The 22,302-nt window shown below is 45.6% G+C and overlaps 1 protein-coding gene across 1 annotated transcript in view; it reads right to left on the bottom strand.

The window, feature by feature from the left end:
- LOC135907765 (uncharacterized) overlaps nt 1-22,302 on the bottom strand; it is a 71,835-nt gene that overhangs the window by 46,254 nt on the left and 3,279 nt on the right. The window contains exons 2-6 of the mRNA XM_070522764.1: nt 22,132-22,253; nt 18,682-18,848; nt 15,990-16,118; nt 8,080-8,281; nt 2,228-2,331 (exon numbers count right to left, since the gene is read on the bottom strand). Coding sequence (XP_070378865.1) covers nt 2,228-2,331; nt 8,080-8,281; nt 15,990-16,118; nt 18,682-18,801 — 555 coding nt within the window. The 5' untranslated portion in view covers nt 18,802-18,848; nt 22,132-22,253. The remainder of the gene's footprint in view (nt 1-2,227; nt 2,332-8,079; nt 8,282-15,989; nt 16,119-18,681; nt 18,849-22,131; nt 22,254-22,302) is intronic.

Genomic DNA, 22,302 nt, shown 5'->3' with positions numbered 1-22,302 from the left:
CTGCTAAATCAGAGGCCTTCACTATTCACTGAGCAGGAATAAGCTAATCGGAAGAATTTGATTACTTGTTTGGCACAACCATATAAAAAATAAAAGAATACACATAGAATGAACCACAGAAAGCCTAACCATAATATTTAGTTTAATTGAAGTAAAGGTCGTCTGAGGGTTTTGAATGTCGCACTCTTTATGACGCGTACAAGCGTACGGGGCTTTATGGCCTGGATGTCTGCTTGTAAGCTCAAATGCCACGTACGGTATCATGCCTGTGGGAGGCTATGGCTAATACTCCCAGGGTTAATATGACAGCCGCTACGGATTCTTCGGCAAACCGCCGTATGCATCGTGCTGAACATGTGGGTTGGGCTTCTACCAGATGGGAAGAAATAGCTTCCTCCCCTTTAATTTACCTTTCCCTTAGCATTTCCACATACGAAATAAAAAAAACAGATAATTTCAATTGCCCTTTGTGTAGCTTCACTGTCTGTAGCTTCTACTGATTCTAACGAAAAATTTAGCCACTTCGATACTTTTAATGCTTCAACATTGTTTGGGTACTTAACGTATTTTCCGGGGTCTATCTATCTATCTATCTATCTATCTATCTATCTATCTATCTATCTATCTATCTATCTATCTATCTATCTATCTATCTATCTATCTATCTATCTATCTATCTATCTATCTATCTGTCTGTCTGTCTGTCTGTCTGTCTGTCTATCTATCTATCTATCTATCTATCTATCTATCTATCTATCTATCTATCTATCTATCTATCTATCTATCTATCTATCTATCTATCTATCTATCTATGTTCCATGCTAGCCATTTTTCTGCCTACCTGTGTCATTGGGTAGTCAGTGGTCGAATGAACAGTGCATCGGGCTTCTGTGTCGATGTAAACTGGTTCGAAACCAACCATTGGCCTAACATGTGTCACTGCGCATGGGCCTATGTATACATCATTCGGTAGGCTCCTGGACTGAGTGGACCACCCACTGCACAGCGGAAGTGCTACCTACGCTCGTTCGCCCTTTTGTATAAGGTTTACTGTCTATTTCCCTCGACTAACCTCTATCACGACGACATGGGTCACTGCAGATGCGGGTCTGGGTAGGCAGCGCTGTGGGAACAAACCCCTTGACGCCGACCTGGAGTATCGGATACGTACCACTCTCTATGCAGTCTCCAATACGTGCCACTCTGGGCTACGTATCACTCTGTGCTAGTCTATAATGAACCTCGTTGATGCCAGCTTGGGTTAATGGGTCTGTGCCTGAAGGTTTGTGCCGCTCTTGAATGAACGTTTTTCACGCCAACTTGAGTAGGTAGGTATGCACCACGGTAAATGTGCCGCTCTCTAATGACAAAAGAGATCCTACAAAGTTTTCCAGTGCTGCGAGGAATCGAACCAACTTCAAACAGGCACCGCAAGAACAGCAACCCCACGCTTTAGCAGTCTGATCCACAAAAGCATTGGGTACGTGGCGCTTTTCAATGAATGCCTGTCATGCCAATGCTTCAGCGAGTTGCGCCATGCACTCACTAGGTATGTGGCTCTCTTCAATGGACCTATAGCTAACTTGAGTTAATGAGTGTGTGCCACCGAGTGTATGACAAGCGAGGGACCAGTTCTCAGCGCTCGCAGGCACTGGCGCTCCATGATTCTCGTGTCGGAGGCCGCACGCGGTCTTCACCGCAGTGGGCCTAGGCGGCGCCTTGTGTCCAGAAGGAAGCGGAATAGAGGAAGGCGGTTGACGCACTGCGTGTTTCTTAGGCGGCCTTAATTTCGGAGGCTACACGCAAGCTTTGTGGTGGCGGCGCTAGATGGAGCAGAATTTTCTTCGGGAAGCGCAATGAAGAGTTCCGCTGCAGTACAGGCTTCATGCATGTGAGGCTTTGGCGGCGAAAAATGTTGTGTTGGTGTATTGTTTTTATGCTAATGCATTACCATCCACAATGCTCGTCAGATGGGCTCTGTCGCAATTTCGTATCTAGTATTCAGTTTCAGTATTTAGCATTTAGATTTATTTGAACAATAACTCGCACACAAGTAATGCTGCAAACAACGTACTTTTCTTCTTTCACGTGCGGATCCAGTGCGTAATTTTCACAGAGTTGCCCGTCACAGCCTATCCGTTTTACTCGGAGGTATTATTTCCCCACAAGTACATTGCATACACTGGTTTAGTTAAACCATTCAACACAGAAAAAAAACCAACATTACCTTTATTTTATTCTCTTGGTCTCTAGGACTGAACTTGAATGAATGACGAAGGTCCGTCACGACATGAGTCGCGTCACAGCTTTTCAGGTGCTGTTGAACCTCTCCTTGGGCGGGGGAAAGCAACAAATGAATATTATTTCCACATTCACAAAATGCGGTTTCGAATCACTGATGTGTTATCTTAAAAATGTCCCCCAAACCTATTTTAATGGCTTAGTTTCAAGACTGGTGTCTACCACTGCTTCGGCGAATCTTAACTACGGTTCGCAAAAGGAATTTTCTGCGTCCTACTGTTTTCAAGTGAGATTTTAAGCTCATGTTGCTAAGGAAGCCCTAGTATAATGCGGTAATTTCTGTAATATGTGCTAAATTTTTTCTATTGATGTCTAAATTTCCTGCACAGATGTATATATTTGCTTTACATGTAATCCCCTATAGAAATAATGTCACCATCTATTATAAAAAACACCATTAATGAACATCAAAATTTTCAAGTATTGTTCTCATTGAAGAAGTTTTCAAAGAAGCATGCACTTTTGCACTTATTCGAATTAAAAGGAACCAAACTTACGATGGTCCTAATTTTAAGCTTATGCAGAAACTGCATGCACTCAGGAGTAAACTTTATAATTTTGCCCTCCTGAGAGAACGAACGTGGTTTTATTGGCTTATTAGCTTTTATGAAAGCATGGCGCAACATAAGACCATTTTGCGCTTTCAAATGCGACACCTCCACAGGCTTTGGGGGAACGCATTGAAAGATTGTGTGCGACACAGGTGATTTTGACTCTTTTAAGCGACCACTCGGAATCTTCAATCTAAATAAACAGGAACGGAGAAATCGTTTTCTTTTTCGGCAAACGCTGCACGGAAGTTCATTAGGTACATTCCATTTAAACAAAAATTTAACTTAGAGTCACTGCAGAAAGCAGATTGAATCGGCGATGTGTTTATAAAAATTGTTCAAAATTGCATAACTTTAGAAGACGAGGTTGCCGAGTAACGAAAAAATGACATCTAAACTCTGTAAAGTGAATGTAATAGTAGAACTATAGCTGACAAAACTGATTTACTATACACCGCTATCAAATTTACCACTTACATATAACTAAGGCATCTGCAAAGCCCTTGTAGACATTGTAACACGTTGACTTCATATATATGTTATTAAACCAGACTTCTTTGCTTCAAGTGCTTGCTTACTGATAGGTAAACTTCATGCTTTTGTTTTTAAGCAACGCACTGATCCTAGGCAATTTGTTACAAAAAAATGTAGGGTTTAAATAAAAGCTATACTTCCAGCAGTCACTAAAATTCAATTTTGTGTCTTAAGTGCGACAAATTTCAATCAAATGTATTCCTGGATTATCTCGAAAAAAAAAGATTTCTGGTTTTAACTGTAGTGGAATAGATGACATCATAGTCGGCCCCGAGCCATAACTTCATCTTAATGTGAACAAGTTGATGAAAACCTGTAGAGATTACTCAGTCGTGTCCCTTTTGTTACAATATGTTTGCCCATTCTCTAGCTTCTCATCCTGTTTTATGAATACGATATTTGTTCCACTGAATTCTTTTGTAATTTCCGTTCTTGATTCTTAAAGTTTTATTATACTGAAGGCCATAAGTGGCAGGTTGCAATGGCTCATAGGCGAAAAAAAGTGGCATCTAGTTCTGTGGTGCAAGAAATATCATCAGGACTGGCTCATTCCGGCGTAAGCAAGCGAACTTGCGATGGATCAATATGAATAGAAATGAAACAAAGAAAAAAATAAGGAAAGAAAGAAAAGCCAAAAGATGAAACGAAAGAAAAGAATCAAACAATAAAAAATGAGCAAAGAAAGAAGGAATGGAAGAATGAAAGAAAGAACGAAAGAACCCTTAGATAGTGCATTAGGTGCTCGCATGTGTCGTGTCGTGTCGTTATGCCTCGCAAGAAGTCTGACCCCTCCTATCGTATAACTTGCTGCATTACCACGGGTGCAGAAGGCTTTAGCCTCCACCCGTTACAGGGGTTCTACAACGTAAAGCTATTCGCAACCTTTACATTCCAGTTCTGCAATAAGCCCTCCACAACTTTTCAAATGTTTTCGCGCCACCCCCACTTCACTGGTGTGTACCGCGACGTCAGTAAAACCGCCGAAGCTCCTCATCTCATATGGCATACGCACTCTGATTATGCATGGTTAGACCGAAGAAAAGAAAAAAAATATTTTTTTCGGATTGTACATTTATTCGCTGTCAGCCCTCCGAAAACGGTCAAAAGCTTCCTGGCGACGTCCACTTCAGCTGTTTGTCATGCGGCGTCACAAAACCGCGAAAACTCACCGCGTGAAAGTGACGCGTACGCAGTAAAGGTGAATTAACATGCCGAACAGAACTGTATTTTTTTCCTAATAGTCGGAGACAGCACCGTCCCGAAACGCAAAGTAGATGGCTGCGCGCGATCCCTCAGGCAATGACTACATGGAACTGCCACGGAGAATGAATTTATTTGCGTATAGCAAACATTTTTGCTTAGCAATATATCGTTGTCCAGCCCTTTTAGCACGAATACGACACCACTCTGCCAAGTTTTTTCGCTAAGGATCGGTTTTACCTGCTTTTTTACCCTTCCGTTGCACGCCGGCGCGGTTTTCTACCAGTTACCGGAAGCTAAGCATGAACAAACGGACCAATCGCATAAGCTGGCATCAACTTTCTAATACATTTATCTACCTTCCCTGTGCTAGCCCGGCCCCAACAAAGCCCTCTCTTCTTCGGCGTGCTCCTTGCCTCTGGTCAGCCAATTACATTAGAAATACCTGTCCAGTAAGGCAATGCTATTCCCTTTAAATGAAACAGAAGTGACCTCCTGTAAACGAGCAGAGCTTTTCATTGGCCGGTTCTAACGGTGCGAGTCACCGCCCGTTGCTTGCGTTGGCGGTTAGTAAATTTGACGTCATGTGATTGGAACGAAAACGAAATGGAATAGTTTTGTGCTCCCAGGAGAGTAACATGCGACCAAACGTTTTTATTCTCCTATTATAATAATCTAGACTAGCATGCAGGTATATATACAAAGTGGTGTCTCTGAGTGTCATTAAGGTGTTGCCGTATCTGCTTCTATGATATTAGGAAAACACCCTAAACGCGTATACACACATCGCTGTAGCCCGAGGAAACTTGCGTTAAATTATTTGCTTGATACGTTGCCCTCCAGAGAGCAGGCGAAACTATATCAATTCGTCAGGTACTGGGTAGGGTAAGAACGATTCGTCCTACTTGACATTTACGGATAGACCATCGATCAAGTCTACTCGTCTTATTCGACGTACTAGCCTGGGCATGCGCTCTTCCAACACAAAGTGCAATTTTATTGCGATAGAGATATTACGGACACCCCAGACACGACGAAGACGGGCTTAACAGCAACGAAAACTCGAAAACTATGTTACACTTTCTTGTCTACGAACGGCATGTGCGTTATCAGCAAGATAGCATTCCCGACAGGAAAGTAGCGGGCGCGGCGTTTTCAAGAAAGGAAACGCATTAAGGCAGATGACGATTATTGTTGTGTGGCAGAAGGGGCACGCCAAAACGTGTAAACTGTTCTTAACCAGGGATACTATTCTGCTGTTGACAAATAAGCGATCGTACTGTGTTCTAAATGTTTTGGGGGTCATCAGAAACAGCAATAAACCTATTCTTCTAATATTCACATCGCGCTTTCTTGAGATGAGAGTTTAGCATGTTTCGAATTTTCTTTTATTCAGTTAGAAGAGTGATATCTTTTACATTAATAAACTGACGGTAGGTGATATCCCGGGCTTTTATTCACTGGCGAATTTCCGCCATCAGCGTCATGGTGATGTTTGGGAAAAATCCATGTGTAGTAACATCCCTGACGCACGCCGTACTCAGGTCCGAGCGGAAGCTCGAGAGGGAGCACGGCGGTATGATGCGGCAGTGTCTTGCGTTTGCAAGTGAAGAATGCGGGTGGAGGGGGGGGGGGGGGGGGGGAGCGCTCTGGGAGGGGGAAGTTGTAGGTTAGTTGACAACTGCGCAACCTGAGGGCGGCCGCGCCCGTCCCTTATTTTAGGCAACCTGCGTTGGGTTCGAAGGCTAGCCGGCCGGATACAGCTCATGATTTCGTGTGCGCTGTGTTCTCGCGCGCCTAGTTTTCGTCAAAATAAGACGCAGCACGAAGGGCAATCCGCTCGCCGCTGCTGCCGCTCTTCGCCACGCCAGCTTTCGGACAGCGAGTGTCCATTGTTCGCTTTCCTTTCCATTACTTTTTCGTTTCGTTATTTCATTTATTAAGCACAAGTAATTTCCCCTATGTTTTCCTCGGTGTCAGTTTTGGTTGGCTTCTTGTGTTATGACTAATAGGAATCGGGCTCCTCGGTTAACCTCCTTTCTTGTCGCTTATTACATAACGAGAGTCTCGAATCCGGCCACACTGATGCCTTCAGGAAGCATGTGGGGTTTATTGACAGGTTGCCTTTACCGAAAAAAGATCACGTTCTCGTGACACCATCGGCAGAAAGGAGGTTCCGCGTGCGCCGCCAAGGTCTCTGAGGGGTGGCGCTGGCTAAGACTCCCAGGGTTCTGCTAGGAAACATAAATACCCAAGAAAGTGGATGGGAAAACGGCGCCGCCGTAGCTCATTTGGTAGAGCATCACACGCGAAATCCGAAGGTTGTGGGATCGTTCCCCACCTAGAGCAAGTTGTTTTTTCATCCGCATTCATTTCAACTACTTTATCGTTTCTTTATTTCATTTATTACCCAAAAGTAATTTCCCCTATGTTGGCATCCGTGTCAGTGTTTGTTGGCTTCTTATGATTTGACTAATAAAATTCGGGCCCCTCGGTTAATCGCCTTTCTTCAGTGTTATCGAGTGAGATCTGATAGCGTTTGCTTGTGCACGAGTCGCAACAAGCTTGTTAATATGGATAGTAAGCGATTGTTTACAAGAATTTGTTCAGCTGTTAAAACGACAAAGCTTACTTCGTATAACAGTCTAACAATTTGCGACCGCAATCAATACTTCGTCTGCCGGGCTAAACCATGACTTTTTTTGTTAGTGAGAAACTGCGAAAGTTGCAGTTGTTCCGGTTTAACACATACACATAGCCAGATCCTGTTCACTATTATTGCGATATCATTTACATGGACACTGCAAGAACATTTCTGCCATCGGCGCTGCCGTCACCGTGAGTTTCCGCATAAAATGCATGTGCGATAAAATGGTCACTGCGCGCCGTATCCTTTATGTGCGTGTGAAAGTGTGTGAGCGCGAGCCGGTGATCGTGGCGATATGTAGCGCACGCAACGGGGGGAAGGGAGGAGGAACCGTGCGGTATTCCATCACGAGGAAGGCTACGCGAGGAAGGGAGGGAGGTGACGCATTCTAATGCGGGTGACCCAGGAAGCCATGTGCGCCAGCCCGGGGCGCTGTATCTTGACAGCCAACGTCGACGCGGACAGGGTGCAGCGCGTGGTGTGTTTTCACAGCTTAGTTCCTGTTGATGTGAGACAGAGCGCGACCGTCAATTCGCTCGCAGCTGCTGCCGCGCTTCCTCAGTCCAGCGTTTGGACAGCGTGTTTCATCGGTCATTAAGGCACATGTGTTCATGTTTGCTAGTGCCCGCGTGACACCATGCTTGTTAATTTAGTTAGTATGCCTATGTTTAAAAGTTTATGCGGTCTATAAAAATTTTATCCTTACTTCGTATAGCTGTCCCTCAATTTGCTGTCGCAATCAATGCTTCGCTTACGATTCGCCTTTTCGAATGCAGTAAGTTGCTTGTGTAGCCCTGCGTTGTTTCCTTGTTTCTTTTATTTGTGCTATTGCTGATCATACGTTACCTTCTTTGTATTCTGGATCGCTCAAGACAACGGTAGCCCCGGTAAAGCAGATACTGTAGAGCGCCACAAAAGCTTCGATGCTGTTTCCGAAATGGCAGTAGACTTTGTCGCCAGGACGAACGTTGTGAGCTTGAAACACAGCGGCGCAGCAGCGAAATTTCTTGAGAAGTTCTTTATAGGTGAGGTTCGTCTCTCCATAGGTCTAAAGTAGAGATACATGGCAGAATCAAAGGAATGTTCAGAATTTTAGAATATACAACGCTGTGGCAAGCTGTAACAAAATTGTGCTCAATTTAGGACCTAAGTGCATCTGCTTAGTTCGTACGCCAATAAAAAAAAACAAGGTCATGAGTTGGTTGTAGTATGTAGAAGTCTGAAAAAAGCATGGCAACGTCGCTTTCTTGGGCGCCGTTGGCAAGCATGCAACCACATGTTATTTGGAATGCTGTGTTTGAGGCCCAGATGCTGGTATCCTATGCATATATATGCAAATAAGGTTACTATCAGTAACCCATGCAAATAAGAAGTACGAACTCAACTGAGCAAGCATAGCTTCTTGCTTGGCTGCGACAGTTTTGTAGTACTGGATGCTTAATTGTGCTTCTTGGGCGAGAAGTCATCCGAGGCGATGACAGATGACAAGCCATTATTTGCGTCTAGCACGTGACTTCGCACTGCGTTCCCCTTTGACATAGTGTAAGTATCGGCTCGTCGACATGGAGATGTCCGGTTCATGTCTCTCCAACAGCGAGCAGTTGGACTTCGTGAACGACTACACTGTCAGGGAGGGCAAGCGACTGAATAAGAAATAGCGCAAGACAACCATGGACATGAGTGAGCAGGGCTCCAACGGACCAGCTACACTGACTCACTTGAGTGCCTTTGTGCCTTTCGACGTCTCTAAGAATTTATATTGTGCACACAGACAGAATTTCAACAGATACCTTGGTAATGTGGTTGCGAAATTATTAAAAGAAGATATTCTCAACGCCAAGAAAAAGATAGCCACAGTAGAAGTAGCGACGCAGGCTGCCCTAAAGCAACGAGAGCTGCGCGCATACTACGATCGATACATAGAAGACCGGTCATTCATTGAGCACTGTGGTCGCACTAGTGCAGGTATTATTTCCAACGTCGTGATAGACATCTGCGACGAAGAGTTACAAAGGCTTCTGGATTCAACCATTAAGGTCATCGAATTTCATCGCTTTGGTCACTCGAGGAGCGTCAAGCTTCTTTTTGAGGAAGGCATGCTACCTGATCATGTCAAGATGGACTACGCAAGACGCCCCTTGCGTCCTTCTGTGCCCCGGCCACAGCAATGGGACAATCATAGCGTTTCCGTATTGCATGAAACTCTATGGTCACGAGTGCCTAAAGCTAGGCCATGTCAGCGCTGTCTGCACAGGCGAGATGGCATGCTTCCATTGTGCCGACAGCCATGACATGTCCTCGTGCTCAGTAAAGGAAGCAAATTTTTGAATTGCGATTGACCCCAGGAAGCCAATTCCAAGAATTGTCCTAAACAGAAGAAGGACATAAAATAATTAGCCAAATGAGCAATACAAGTATGTCCCACAATGAGGCGACCGCATCAGTGCAACAAAGAAGGAGAAGATCGCATCGTCAGCGTGTTCAAGCTGAACCTCAATAAGAAGGCTCCCGAGCTTCAAGTCCGCAGGTCCAAAAGAACATAGTTGAATCGGCAACGATAGATCTCTCAGAAGCGTTGTTTCAAGGGAGCCGCGCAAGCCCAGAATCTAATGTATGGTCGCACTTGCCGCTGCGCACACTGGACTTAGACTGTCAGTACCAGCTAGGACAGTGCGCGGAAAAATCACCATTGGATTCTGTCATCGAAGCCATGCTGTGATAAATAATCAACGCCTTGCAACTGTGGGGAAACCGCTTGGCGTTTGCCTCTTGCGTGGTGCAGTGCATCGGCTCCGTCAATTATGAACGAGCCACAGTTACTTCCGTGGAACCCCATAAATTTTCATTCTATCGGACTCCTAAACCAACCCGGCACCGGGGGACACCACTCCAATACAGGTAAGCTCACTTTTGGAAACCTTAGAGCCATTTTCCATTCCGGCCTCGCAGCACCGACACTAAGCCTAACGGCATCGGCAGCGCGCGCGCGAGAGTGGACCACTCTGATTACAAGATGATGGATCTCTCTGCTCAACGCGATTTCCATGCCGATGCCATGGCGTGGTGATCCCCATCCCCGAGGGACTGCAATTTGTGGCTAACTCTATCGCTTGGGTGAGCTCCGCTCCCAGCGCAAAACCACGATGGCGTTTCCGTCGGACCCGCCCGCCGGCAAGGCACCTTCAGCACAGACATGATGCTTCATGCATGGCGCACAAGGATCCTGCGCGAAGCGCAGCAAGCCTACAACGACGTGGAGACCATAGGCTCTGCCTCGGCCACACGCAAACGACTTCGCCGTCATCCTCAGGTCTCGTGATCCAGTGGCTTAACGTGGCGCACTCGGCGCCGCCTTCGTCACTCTTCTCGTAGTACAGGAGGCAGCGACGCTCAAACTGCTTCTCTCGCAGGAGCAATACTTCGTCATCGCTAGCATGCGGGAGGCCCAGATGGTGGACCAACTGCTTGATGACTTCGAGCTACAAACTGTCAAAGGCAAGATGGCCACCCATTGCCACCTGAAGCCACATGGCGAGGATGTCTGCCACACGTGGTCACGGTCTCCAACCACGAGAAAACCGACACCCTATGTCAGACTCGGCGGTGGCGCACACACGAACTCTACGATTTACGGAAATTCGGCACGTCGAAAAAGGCTCGACTGAATTTTTCTGGCAGAGTCAAGCCTCGCTACATTAAATAAAACTCGAAAATCACCTTCCTTCAACCCTAATACCGAACCATCGCGGCCTGCTGATTGCGCGGCACCGTTGGACACCGGGCTGATTCGTGTCCCAACCCCGCCAGTGCAAACTGGGACCTGTGTGGAGAGTGCGCGTTCCATGGAGGAAGCCACGCCATGAATTCGCGTGAATGTACAGTCAAGTACAGACAACTCAAGATGGCCGTCCCTCAACAGTGCGGCCTCCTCAAGTCGGGGAAGAAGACACATCATCATGCGGCGTTATCGCGCGGCGAATCACGCCATGTCAACGTTACAAAGGAGCAGGTGCCACCACATGGAGGTGCCGTCAAGAGCCAAGCGGTGCAGCAACCGCCACCACATGACGGCATGGGGAACCACGGCCAGCGGCAACAGCAGCGTCACAATGCGGCAGCCGGTGCCTGGGCGAACGCAGGGAAACGTGCCAAACAGGTGAGCGGTTCGGGTGGGGAAACTTCTCCCTGCTGCTATTGCGAGCCTTGAGGCTCGACTCTCTAACCCACCGTGTGATACTACGTCCCCCTACGACTGAAATGCGGAGTCCATGAACAGTGAGTTTACGCTGCCGAAGCCGTTGGGCCACGACTCTTTTGAGGGCATGGAGGCTCGCCTCAGCGCTAAAATGGATTTCCTGATGGGCACCACGACGGCCCAGATGCCCGCCAAAACTGATGAGCTGATCACGACTAAAGTTCACCAAGCTGTCGCTGCGCACCTCTGCATGCTGTGCAAAGCGAGCCCCCTTATGGACGTATCTGGCCGCCCCTCCAAATTTTCGCTTGTCATTGTCAACATTCACGATAATGAAGACTGCACCCTGACAGGCCCACATGTCAGACCTCTGGTCATGCCTGCTGGCTCGGAGGCAGCTCCACTCACTTAGCTCACCTAGCCATGGCGGGAACCCCTAAAATTAGGCGTTCTGTCCGCTCCAAAGAGCCCTCTCCCATCAACATAACCCCGTGCAACTGTCGGGGCTGTGCTCTCGCACCAAGAGAGCGGACCTCCGACTTTTCCTCTCAACCTATGAGCTTCTGCCCGTGATGGTAGGCCTCCAAGATCCAGGGAAGGGCGCCACCCATACAAATTATTCGACGTTCCAATAGGAAACCTCGTCTTGTCTCTACGTCCATCGAAATTATACAGCTAACCAAGTCGACCTTGACCTTAAGACCTACTATTCCTACGTCATGGGGACTCTCCTCCTACTCCGCAAAGGGGCCCCACCCATTCACATCCTCAATGTAGACTGCCCCCCCCCCCCGCCCTACCCCAAAACGTCTCATTCGCAGACCTCTTCAGCCGTGTGCTGGGAATTGCGGGCCGGGACCTCTGCTGATTGCAGCAGACTTCAACGCCTCCAGTCGGGTGTACGGGTAGTACCGTGATGGGAAGCATGGCTGCAAGTTGGCGGAGCTTGCGTCCACGCTGAGCCTTACTCTTTACACTGACCTTGTCCATCCAGCTTGGATTTGCAACTCCGTGATCAGGAACACATGTCTGGATTTGACCTTTGCACGAAACATTCTCTTCGCCGACTGGTTGAATACTAAGGAAACTCTCAGTAGTGACCATTTTCTCATCAACTCAACCATTTGCACACGCCCCATGGCACAACCCATCAAACAAGCCAGCGTCCCAGACTGAAAAAAATTCAGACAAAATTGGGAGGACACTGTTCCTATAAACACACAAGACTACCAGGCCTGGTCCCAGCAATTTATTGCTAGCTTGCGCTCTACGGAAACACAGATACAGCTCTCCAGATAACCAGATACAGATAACCTCCTTTGGGAAGCCTGGCACAGCGTCGTCCGTCACTGGGGCCATCAGAAACACAATAGAGAGCTAAAATCTCGCATAACAGAGCTCACCCAGAAGGCAGCAGAGTAAGTGGCTCAGCTCGCGGACAGTGGATGTTCGCCTCGATGTGAGTGAGTTAAACTTGAAGATGCTGTGGATGTCGTGAAGTCACATTACAATAGGCAAGGTGACGCTGATCGCAAGGGGTTAACTGCTTATTGCGATAGAATAAGCAAGCGATAGAATGGAAACTATCTACACTGACATCAAACTACGAATCAAGAGTTAGAATTTTCGGCCTTCTTGCTCTTAGCCGAATCTCCACCGAATCCTTCTCGAACGGTCCTGCACGTACCTCAAAGCATCCCCAACATCCCCCACACCCCATCATTCGTGCAATCACACTGCGGTGTGCGCAGTGTGCAAGCAACGGGGCTCCAGGGTGACGCTATCCGGAGTTCCAACACGTAAAGGCCGTTGCCACAAATTCTTTGTATTGCAACGAGTCTCTTGCATCACAACCTCGCAACGCACACTTCCGCGAAGAAAACACTTCCATGCCCCGCTGGGGCATCTGCCCAGTTTACCGAATGTCTCGGCATGGTGCTGTTCAGCGGCAAGGGGTTGACTTCAAAGCCACGGCACAGCTTCTTCGAACCGACTAGCGCAAGCCCCGACTTACAGTCAACTTGCTTACGCGCTCTTAGTAAACCATGGCTCCCCCACCCCCATTGGATATAACTCTCTGCCGCCGTGTTGGCGTCGAACAACGCGTCTCTTTTGATGACTGCGCGAGACCCTTACATGCATCCATCCACACAAGCAACGCTGAACTCCACTCCGACTCTAACTGGGCTAGCAGCTGCAATACGGCTGCGCGACAAATGTCCAGTGGAAACCCATCGCGCCTTTTTCGCGCCCTCATTGACCCCACGAAAACCCGCAATGAAACGGAGAAATACTTGCAGCGTGCCGTCCACGGATCTGCTGGTAACACAACTCAGCTAGCGCACAAGCTCAGGATCCAATACCAGGGCACTACCCAGGACGACCGAGGGCCGGTATACTCATATGCAGGCTCTGATAATGTCGCGCGGGATCAACGTTTTCAGCTCCACAACCTGAAGGCAGCCCTGGACAAAATGAAACGTGGCACTGCACCCGGACGAAACAGAATTACAGCCAAGCTTCTGTCAAATCGGCCGCGCTCGACTTACAGTTCACTATTGGCGTACTCGAAACCTATCTGGCTCGGAGACGTGCCCCTCCCTATCGAATGGAAGACAGAACTTGTAACCCTTATTTCTAAACCTGGCAAAACCGTGAATACGGGCAACCTACACTCCATCTCTCTCAGCTCTTGTGTGGGCATGTTAATGGAGATGATGGTGCGGGACTGGTTGTCTACTTTTATTGGAGACCACAACACATTTATGGACACCGTGTTCGGGTTTCGGCCACACAAATACGCACAGGATGTCCCCCTCCAACTAATATATTAGATGCGTCTATGGTGAACACGCTGCCGTCAGCGTAGGACGATTATATAATGTTCTAGTGCCCCGGGGCCTGGCGTTCATGTTTTAGCGAGGGTGTTTAACAGCATTGTTCACCTCTGCATCTTACGTCACATTCCCGAGAATTTTAGGAATTGCTATCGAATTAAGTAGACTGCTTGAACTGCAGTTCCAGTCCCAACTGGCGTGCAACAGACAATAGCATAACAAGCGCATAAGAAGCAGCAGCGGCGGCTACCTCTTCTATATCTTTTCACTTGAGCATTCTTTTTTTATTTTCGCTGTTAACACCACGCACAGACACAATATATAAAATATACTAACACGACAAAGTTTATTATATTTAACAGAGAACGATGTAGCCCACCAACAATTATTTCTAACGATACGGATAGCTTATGCCAAGAGAATCAATATGTTGCTGTGTGTTCAGCTACCTTCATGAAAAAAAAAGCCCCGCAGAGTTCAGTGGCCTCTTCAGCAGAGTAGTTTATCTACGGAGTGTGAAATGCACGTCATTGATATGCGTCTATTTATTGCTTCTCTTTACAGTTGGCACTGCTAACGACTCATGAAAGAGAAAGTCTTCCAATAATTTACAACATTAATTAGGGATGAAAACATTGCCACTTGTTTGCACAGGTTATAAATATATAAAGGCATAATTCTCCCAATAACCGAAATGAGGCCAAGCCAGATTCACTCGAAATCAGTATGAAGAACAGTCCCGCGCAGCAGCGCTTATGCTTGGACTCACGGTAGAAAAAAAAAGGAACATGGGCTGCAGTTTTACCGCAAAGGAAAGCAGTATTAGTGACAGCAAAATATAAGCCAATTTTTCCAAGTGAACCATTTTTTGAGGACACACGTAGTCTCTTCAAGTGCAACTGTAATCAAAAGAAATACATACATACATACATACATACATACATACATACATACATACATACATACATACATACATACATACATACATACATACATACATACATACATACATACATACATATATACATACATACATACATACATACATACATACATACATACATACATACATGCATGCATGCATGCATGCATGCATGCATACATGCATACATACATACATACATACATACATACATACATACATACATACATACATACATACATACATACATACATACATACATACATACATACATACATACATGCTACGTGAATGGGGTTCAGAAAGATGGTCGGGTCCCAGCTCCTGCGGAATAATGAAAACTTTCCACCTATGTAGGCACGTATATTCTCTAGTGTATCGGGAGTTTTATGGCCAGAGCTTGTCCTGTCTCGTATTTGTCCCCGTATTTCCTTTTTGTGCTCTGCACGCTAATGGTGGATTACCAACTAGCCCAGTCAACCACCTTGCTAAATCACTTTGACGTGCTGGCGCTCGGACTTCGGCAGAAAATAAAAAAATTAGCCTTTAAATTTCCTTGTAATAACCAAACATCACCGCAATATAATCGAAATTGTGCGCTGAAAGAACATCTTATCAGCATATATTGAGATAATGTTTATCTGTAGTGTTTCTTTTAAAAATACCTGCAATTTCCTGTTAACTTTAAAAGTGGTAGCTTTGACACTCGGTACTTTGGTACTTTGACGCAGCCTTACACACCGACAGTGCAGTTTTCTGTAGACGTGAACGACCGGTCTTTTATAAATGTAGGAGGCCTTACCAGTGCAATTCTGTTTCCGTGGTGTCGAAGTTTTTCAGTGAGAAATTCAACAAATGACAACAGCACTGTCTGGGATTGCTTGTACGGAGAGCGCACAATGCCTTCTTGTACTGGTGCTTGCATTGTAGCCTTTAAAAAAAAGAAGTGGGCACATATGAATATTCGTACTTGTGAAATTCTGAAAGTACATACGGCGATGTTTTCATCGTTGTTTTGAAGAGAAGGTTTTCTTATTTATTGTATATGTTGTGTGCTATTATTTGATCCACGAAAATCCTAATTCTTAGAGAACTCAGATGGACCGTCGACGCGGGCTAGCTGGTAGATATCGCAGTCTAAACAGCGCTAAAGAATTGGACAAGCAAATACACAAACGATGAAGCGCCGGCCTTCCACTGATAGTTGTTACTTGCCTACATTACATGCAGGCCACAGCATTAAGGAGGGCATGCGGGAGGGCGTGAATTAGGAAAAAAAGGAAACTGAAACAAAGAGCAACTTCGCTTTGCAATGAAATGAATGAAGATGCTATCTAGAATTAGGTGTTAAAGCCATTGTAAAAAAATATCAAAACCCGAGATCACGCGATGTCTACGTAGCATACGATATAGCAAAAACAAAGTATAGAGAAGCTTGCCTCCTATTAGGACTTTTGAGAAAGAGGTGGAAACGTTGAATAGGTGGCCGCGGACACGGCAGGGCTGCGGCACGTCAAATAACATCATATTCAATGACGTTGTCGAGATTCCCTTTGCTGCGTTCTTTCCTTGCTGTGTGTTTATATGCCATGGACAGCAGGCAACTAAAGGTTACTTGAATGACAGCGCTTCGTCGCTTGTGTTCTTGCTCGTCGCGTCCTTTCGCATTCTTTACAACTCCGAGAGTGGAGGATTCTTGCTCCTCCCGGGGCCGGCTTAAATGTGGCCGGCATTACGACAACTCCCCTTGATAAGGCGGCTTGTTATGTGAAGTGCTCGAGAGAAAGCTAGAATTGAGAATGGTATACAGACGGGGCTCTGTAGGTTGATGTAGGGAGCTGCCATTGCCGCTGGTAGCTTATGTCGAGCGTCGATGCAGCCATTCTGAATTGATCCGCAAGAATCTGGCAACGTAGTGCAGGAGACCTTGTAGCTGAACTCGAAGAGGGACAGAAGCGCACTTCCGGAGCAACATCTTGGCCCCGCGATGCCAAAAAGCAGAACAATGATTTTCGGCAGAAATTCAGAATGCCGACACCAGACCACCCGAAAGCGCATGCGTGAGTGCGCAGAGAGGCGGTGGCCTCCCTGTCTGAACTAGCACTCATTATTTCAAGTTTTTATGAGCGCCTTTGATGAGATATGTTCACATTTATGTTCAACAGGGCATTCACTCTTCGGGCATACACGTACAGATCTTTCAGACGTGGTGATTGAACGTCGTTGCAATAGTCATATAGAATCACTGCTGAGAATGCAAATGTTAACGGTCATTTCGGATTCATGTCTGCTGCTAGGAAAGTGTAATGTGAGACTGCTGTGGATTTTGATTTCTATTTAAAGCAAGGTGAAATTGTTTGAGTGTTTTTTATGACTAAGAATAGTTATGAAAAGAAACCTTGACATATATGATTGCACTATGATCACCACCTTATGAAATTTCATAGAAGTAAATAGTAAGAAAGGCTTCTAGGTCTTTTGCTTTTCCACAAAACAGTTTCTAATATACACCCTTAAAAATGTTTACACATTTCAGCCGTATGTTGTCCCACAACAATAATCGTCATCTGTCTTGCCCGCATTTAACGCTGCGAGCCCAGTACTTCCAAGTCACGGATGGCTTGTGTGTTATCAGCGTGACTTGCATTTTCGACAAGAAAGTAGCGATTGCTGAGTTCTCAAGAAATGAAACACAAGCAAGGCAGATGACGATTATATTCGTGGGACGAGATAAGGCCGAAAGGGCGTAAAACATATTTAGGAGTAGTGCCTGGTTGCAGCGAGGTCATTAATATACCTGGTATTAAAACAGACGTTGCGCATATTGCCTAGCGCACTACGATACATGTATGCGTGATGAGCGAGTGTCTGTTAAGTGATCACTTTTACATATGATTGCTTATAATTTCTCCGGGACATGACTGATATGACTAAATGCCTGTTGTGACTGAGCTTGGATAGCACATAAAAACAAACATCATTGTGTGCGGGGTGGCGGAGGATGGGAATAGTAGGTCAACAGAGTACACTCATTATTGTTAGATAAACGTTAACACTACGCAGACAGATTAGGTCAGTTGGCGCAAAGCAGGTGTAATTGAAAATCGAGGGCAGATGCGTTCGTCCTGCAGAAAACAAACAGGATGCCACTGCTGATGATATTACGACATATGAATAAAACATTCCCGAAAATACTCATTACATTTGCGTGCAAGTAGACGCACGAGTGTGTATTTTCATTTTCAGGGCCGGATCAAACAGTCTCGCACATTTTATTATTCCCGGAGGAGGTGGACCTCATAGTTATTTGATCCTTATCCATTTAGAAGCAAGTGGATTCGGATTACACTCAAGAGATGGTAGGCGAGCCAATATTTTGTGACACCACTGAAGTCATAATCTTCTGTTACCTGAGCGTTTGAGGTATGGCTGGAGAATATACTTCTGCAATGATTCATGTGACCCGCAAGCAAGTTGTGTTCGCGCTTTCCTACCGTTTGACTTTCGTAGGAGTTTTCGGCTCCGCTGTTGCACGTCCATCCCTCGCAGTTTTCTGCGTACTTTCCCGGCAGGAGTTCCAGCATTTGGAGGTGAGATCGAAGGAGATTCTCCATTGGCAAGTCAATTGATGAACGCGAAGGGGCCAATACAGCATGTACAACTTTAAAAAAAGCAATGAATACAAACAAAGGAATTGTCTTTGCAATCAACCAGCAAAATAATGGAAGGTCGCAAGTTCTCAATCGAATTTTGCATAAATGATGTGCTGGTTTCTTCCAACTTTTAAACATTTAATTTTTAGTGATGTACGAAGTTTGTCGGTAATATTGGTATCAGTTCATAGCTTGCGAAATTCGTTACACTACGAAAGTGCCATCATATCCCAGTATGTTCTTTTTTATACAGATAGTTTCTAGAATGAAGATTGATGCTGCACGAATAGTGAGACGTTATTATTGTTTGAGTTTCAGCACATTGTATGTGAACGTCATCTATATTTTCCCATGAGAAATAATCTGCTGTAGGGAAATTATTACACGGTGACGCCTTTCTGTGCCTCCCACTAATGATATTACGAAATAAAATGTGACAAGTTCTTCAGCGCTGTGCGAATAGCGTGACATAAAAACGTGCAGAAATGAAGAAAAAGGTAACTGTACTCGTGCCATACATGCGAAAATCCTGCTGATATTTTAAAATGGCCGGCAGCCGTGCACCAAAATGTAGAACGGAAAGAATTAAGTTGAAATACTTGATGAAAAGCTGTTAGTATGAAAACTAGCGTATTTTTCTTTGTTTATAGTAGGAAACGTTTAAGAACCGGGATGTGTGCTCGCCGCTCCTTAATGTTATCAACGCATCCATATAAGTGGCGGCTGAGAGTAGAACAGCTGAACTAATGTAAAAAAGGAAGGAGCACCATCTCCCGGTTACCTAGAAAGACGCATCCAAGAAGCGCCTTCTGTGGAATCGGTCGCAAATTATTATGGGCAAAAAATAAATGCGATGAGGTACTGCACCATGAATGTCAACAACTAGAAGAAAAGACCGAAGTAACACAAAGGCAAGTCCAGGATTATAAGGTTAACCGGAATGCTAGTCTAAGATTCACTGCTATACCTGACCTCTCTTCAGATTTCAGGTCCCCGTGGTTCATTAGCATAGAAGTCAGAACTTGCTAAATGCTGAGACACCCAGAGAAGGTATGCAAATCATCATATGTAGGTCGCCAGCGACGTTGAGAGTTCCTGGAGTTTGTATTCCCGTGTGTGCCTTTCTTATTTTTAAACGAAGCCTACAAGATTTCCTCTAATCACGTCGCCACAGATGAATTATGCGCAGAGGCGACATCATTTGCAAGATAAACCCAAGCAACTCATTTAAGAATAACAATAACTACAGTAATTAACAATCTTCAGTACCAACTTGAAGCAAATTTTTACATTGGAAAGTTGTAAGAAATCGTCCTGAATGTTTTGGTACGTGTTTAGACATTCCAAAATGGTCATGTAGACCGAGATAACCTGCGTGAAATTAGTCGCTCAATTTACCTGATCACGCACGCGTCCGTGACAAGCACGGTTCTTCGCCTTTTATCCTGTGACATAAATGTGTGAACTAAAAGATATAAAAATACTCACAAGTGTCTACTCATGCGTTAGCCTTGCTTGGCACGGCTGTGACTTCGTTTTTGATTAGTTTTACTTTCGTGCTTTTTCTAGCTTAGGCGCGTCTACCCAGAGCCCTTCCGGTGGCGAAGAATGCTTAATGCATAGTACACCATTGGCATATTTTCTCTCCGCAATGTAATCGTACCAACTGAGTCGAAACGCCGGGCACGTGCGCAGAGCGGTTGAAAGGGAACGCCAGCTGCCACAGTAGCACGTTAAGCGTTGTGTGACGGGAGAGTGCATAGCCGCAATGCCATGCAACCCTCCATGATAGAGTGCGTAAGCGCGACTGATCGAGGACGTAGAAAGAAACATACACAGGGACTGTGCTACTTTCAATAATATATTTTATTTTGGCGCGCATCGATAAATATATACCGTACGAGCGGAAACATACGACACAGCAAAGAAGAACACTCAGTGGTGCATGTCAGTGAACCGTACACGTGTCCAAGGCATGGCGATTGCAGTTCATGTTTTTACCATGCTTTGCACACATGTATGGTTCACTGACATGCACCACTGAACGTTCGTTTTTGCTGTCTCGTTCGTTTCCGCTAGTGTGGTATATATTTAGCGATGCGTGCCAAGATAAAATCTATAGTTGAAAGATGAATCCTTTTTTCGACATCCTCGTTCCGCCGGGCTTACGCACTCTATCATTGATTCAAACCAACTGGCTGGCCAACGAGTTTTAACCAAATGTCACCCTCGCTGCCGTTCTCGCAAGCCTGTATTATGCGCGCATTCCCTGTTCACGCGAACTCTTTCCTGCGTTCTGACTGCGCATCCAAGCTCCTCAACGGGTTCTCTTGTCCACGAGGTGTTCGCGAAGGATTATCAGCCGCTTTCAATTGTACAGTTGTCCACCCCAAAACCTCAACTTGGTTCACACGCCAATTTCAATTTGGCCGCCCTACAAATTTTAATTTTGCTCAACCCCACATTTCAAGTAGCTCCCCCCCCCCCTTGAATGGAAGTTGGCCCACCCTAAACTGCATGGTCATTGCATGCTATCATTTTACCCCATCCCATTACGTCACAGTGGGAATGCACGGCGAACCACGCTTCAGTTTAGCATGCGTAACGAGGCCAAGTTAATTAATGATTTAAAGGCAGGTATTTTGATTAACGTTACAAGTTTTTATTTTGATTTGATTACAAGTTTGAAGAGTAGCAACAGGGAACTGTATTTTTATAACGATACCGTTGAAATTTCTAATATGATAAGGTGCCGCACAATTTTTGCTAAAATATTTTATTGTAATTATCTTAAGTTGCGCATTCATTGTTCTGGTTTTTCTTGCAAATGATGCCCGCTTGGCCACATAATTCATCTGCAGTGACATGTGATCAAGAAAGTGATAAAAAAATAAAAGAAAATCACTGTAGAATCCGTTTTAGCTGAACCCATTTCTCCAGATGAACGAGAGAGCACTTTCGGCCTCCACTCCTTGCGTTGCCCGAAGAGAAAGCACGCGACTGTCAAACCATATACAATGCAACCATGCAAAAAGCTGTCGGAAAGGCAACTGGGTTATTGTTAAAGCACAGTGGATCAAGACGCGCTACAAAATGTTGAGCGATAGAGAGAATACAAGTGGAGTAGCTGTCTGCAAAAGGAGCGATCCGCGTAATAAAGTAAATAAGGAATACGATCCAAGTTCATAGAGTCGTGCTACCCCATAAGTACTGGTGTTGCCAGCGCTTCGTGAAGCATGGCTATCTTCGAGGTTAAAAAATGCAGTTATCCACCAGCCTGGCGTCCCTAACCTTCAAAGCGAGGGCTTCAACTCCGGGTCCTCAGCAAAACAAAGTGCCGCTGGTTCCACAGTGATCCAGTAGTGATCCAGCAGTAGTGATCCAGATTCCACAGTATCCAGTAGCGCTGCTTCCTGGAAAGGTAAGTTTCTCGTCATGTATAACCAGAACCACAAGTTTAGT

This window comes from Dermacentor albipictus, chromosome 8 (assembly GCF_038994185.2).
Source record: "Dermacentor albipictus isolate Rhodes 1998 colony chromosome 8, USDA_Dalb.pri_finalv2, whole genome shotgun sequence".
Taxonomy (NCBI): Eukaryota; Metazoa; Arthropoda; class Arachnida; order Ixodida; family Ixodidae; genus Dermacentor; species Dermacentor albipictus.
This window is presented reverse-complemented; position numbering and strand designations above follow the sequence as displayed.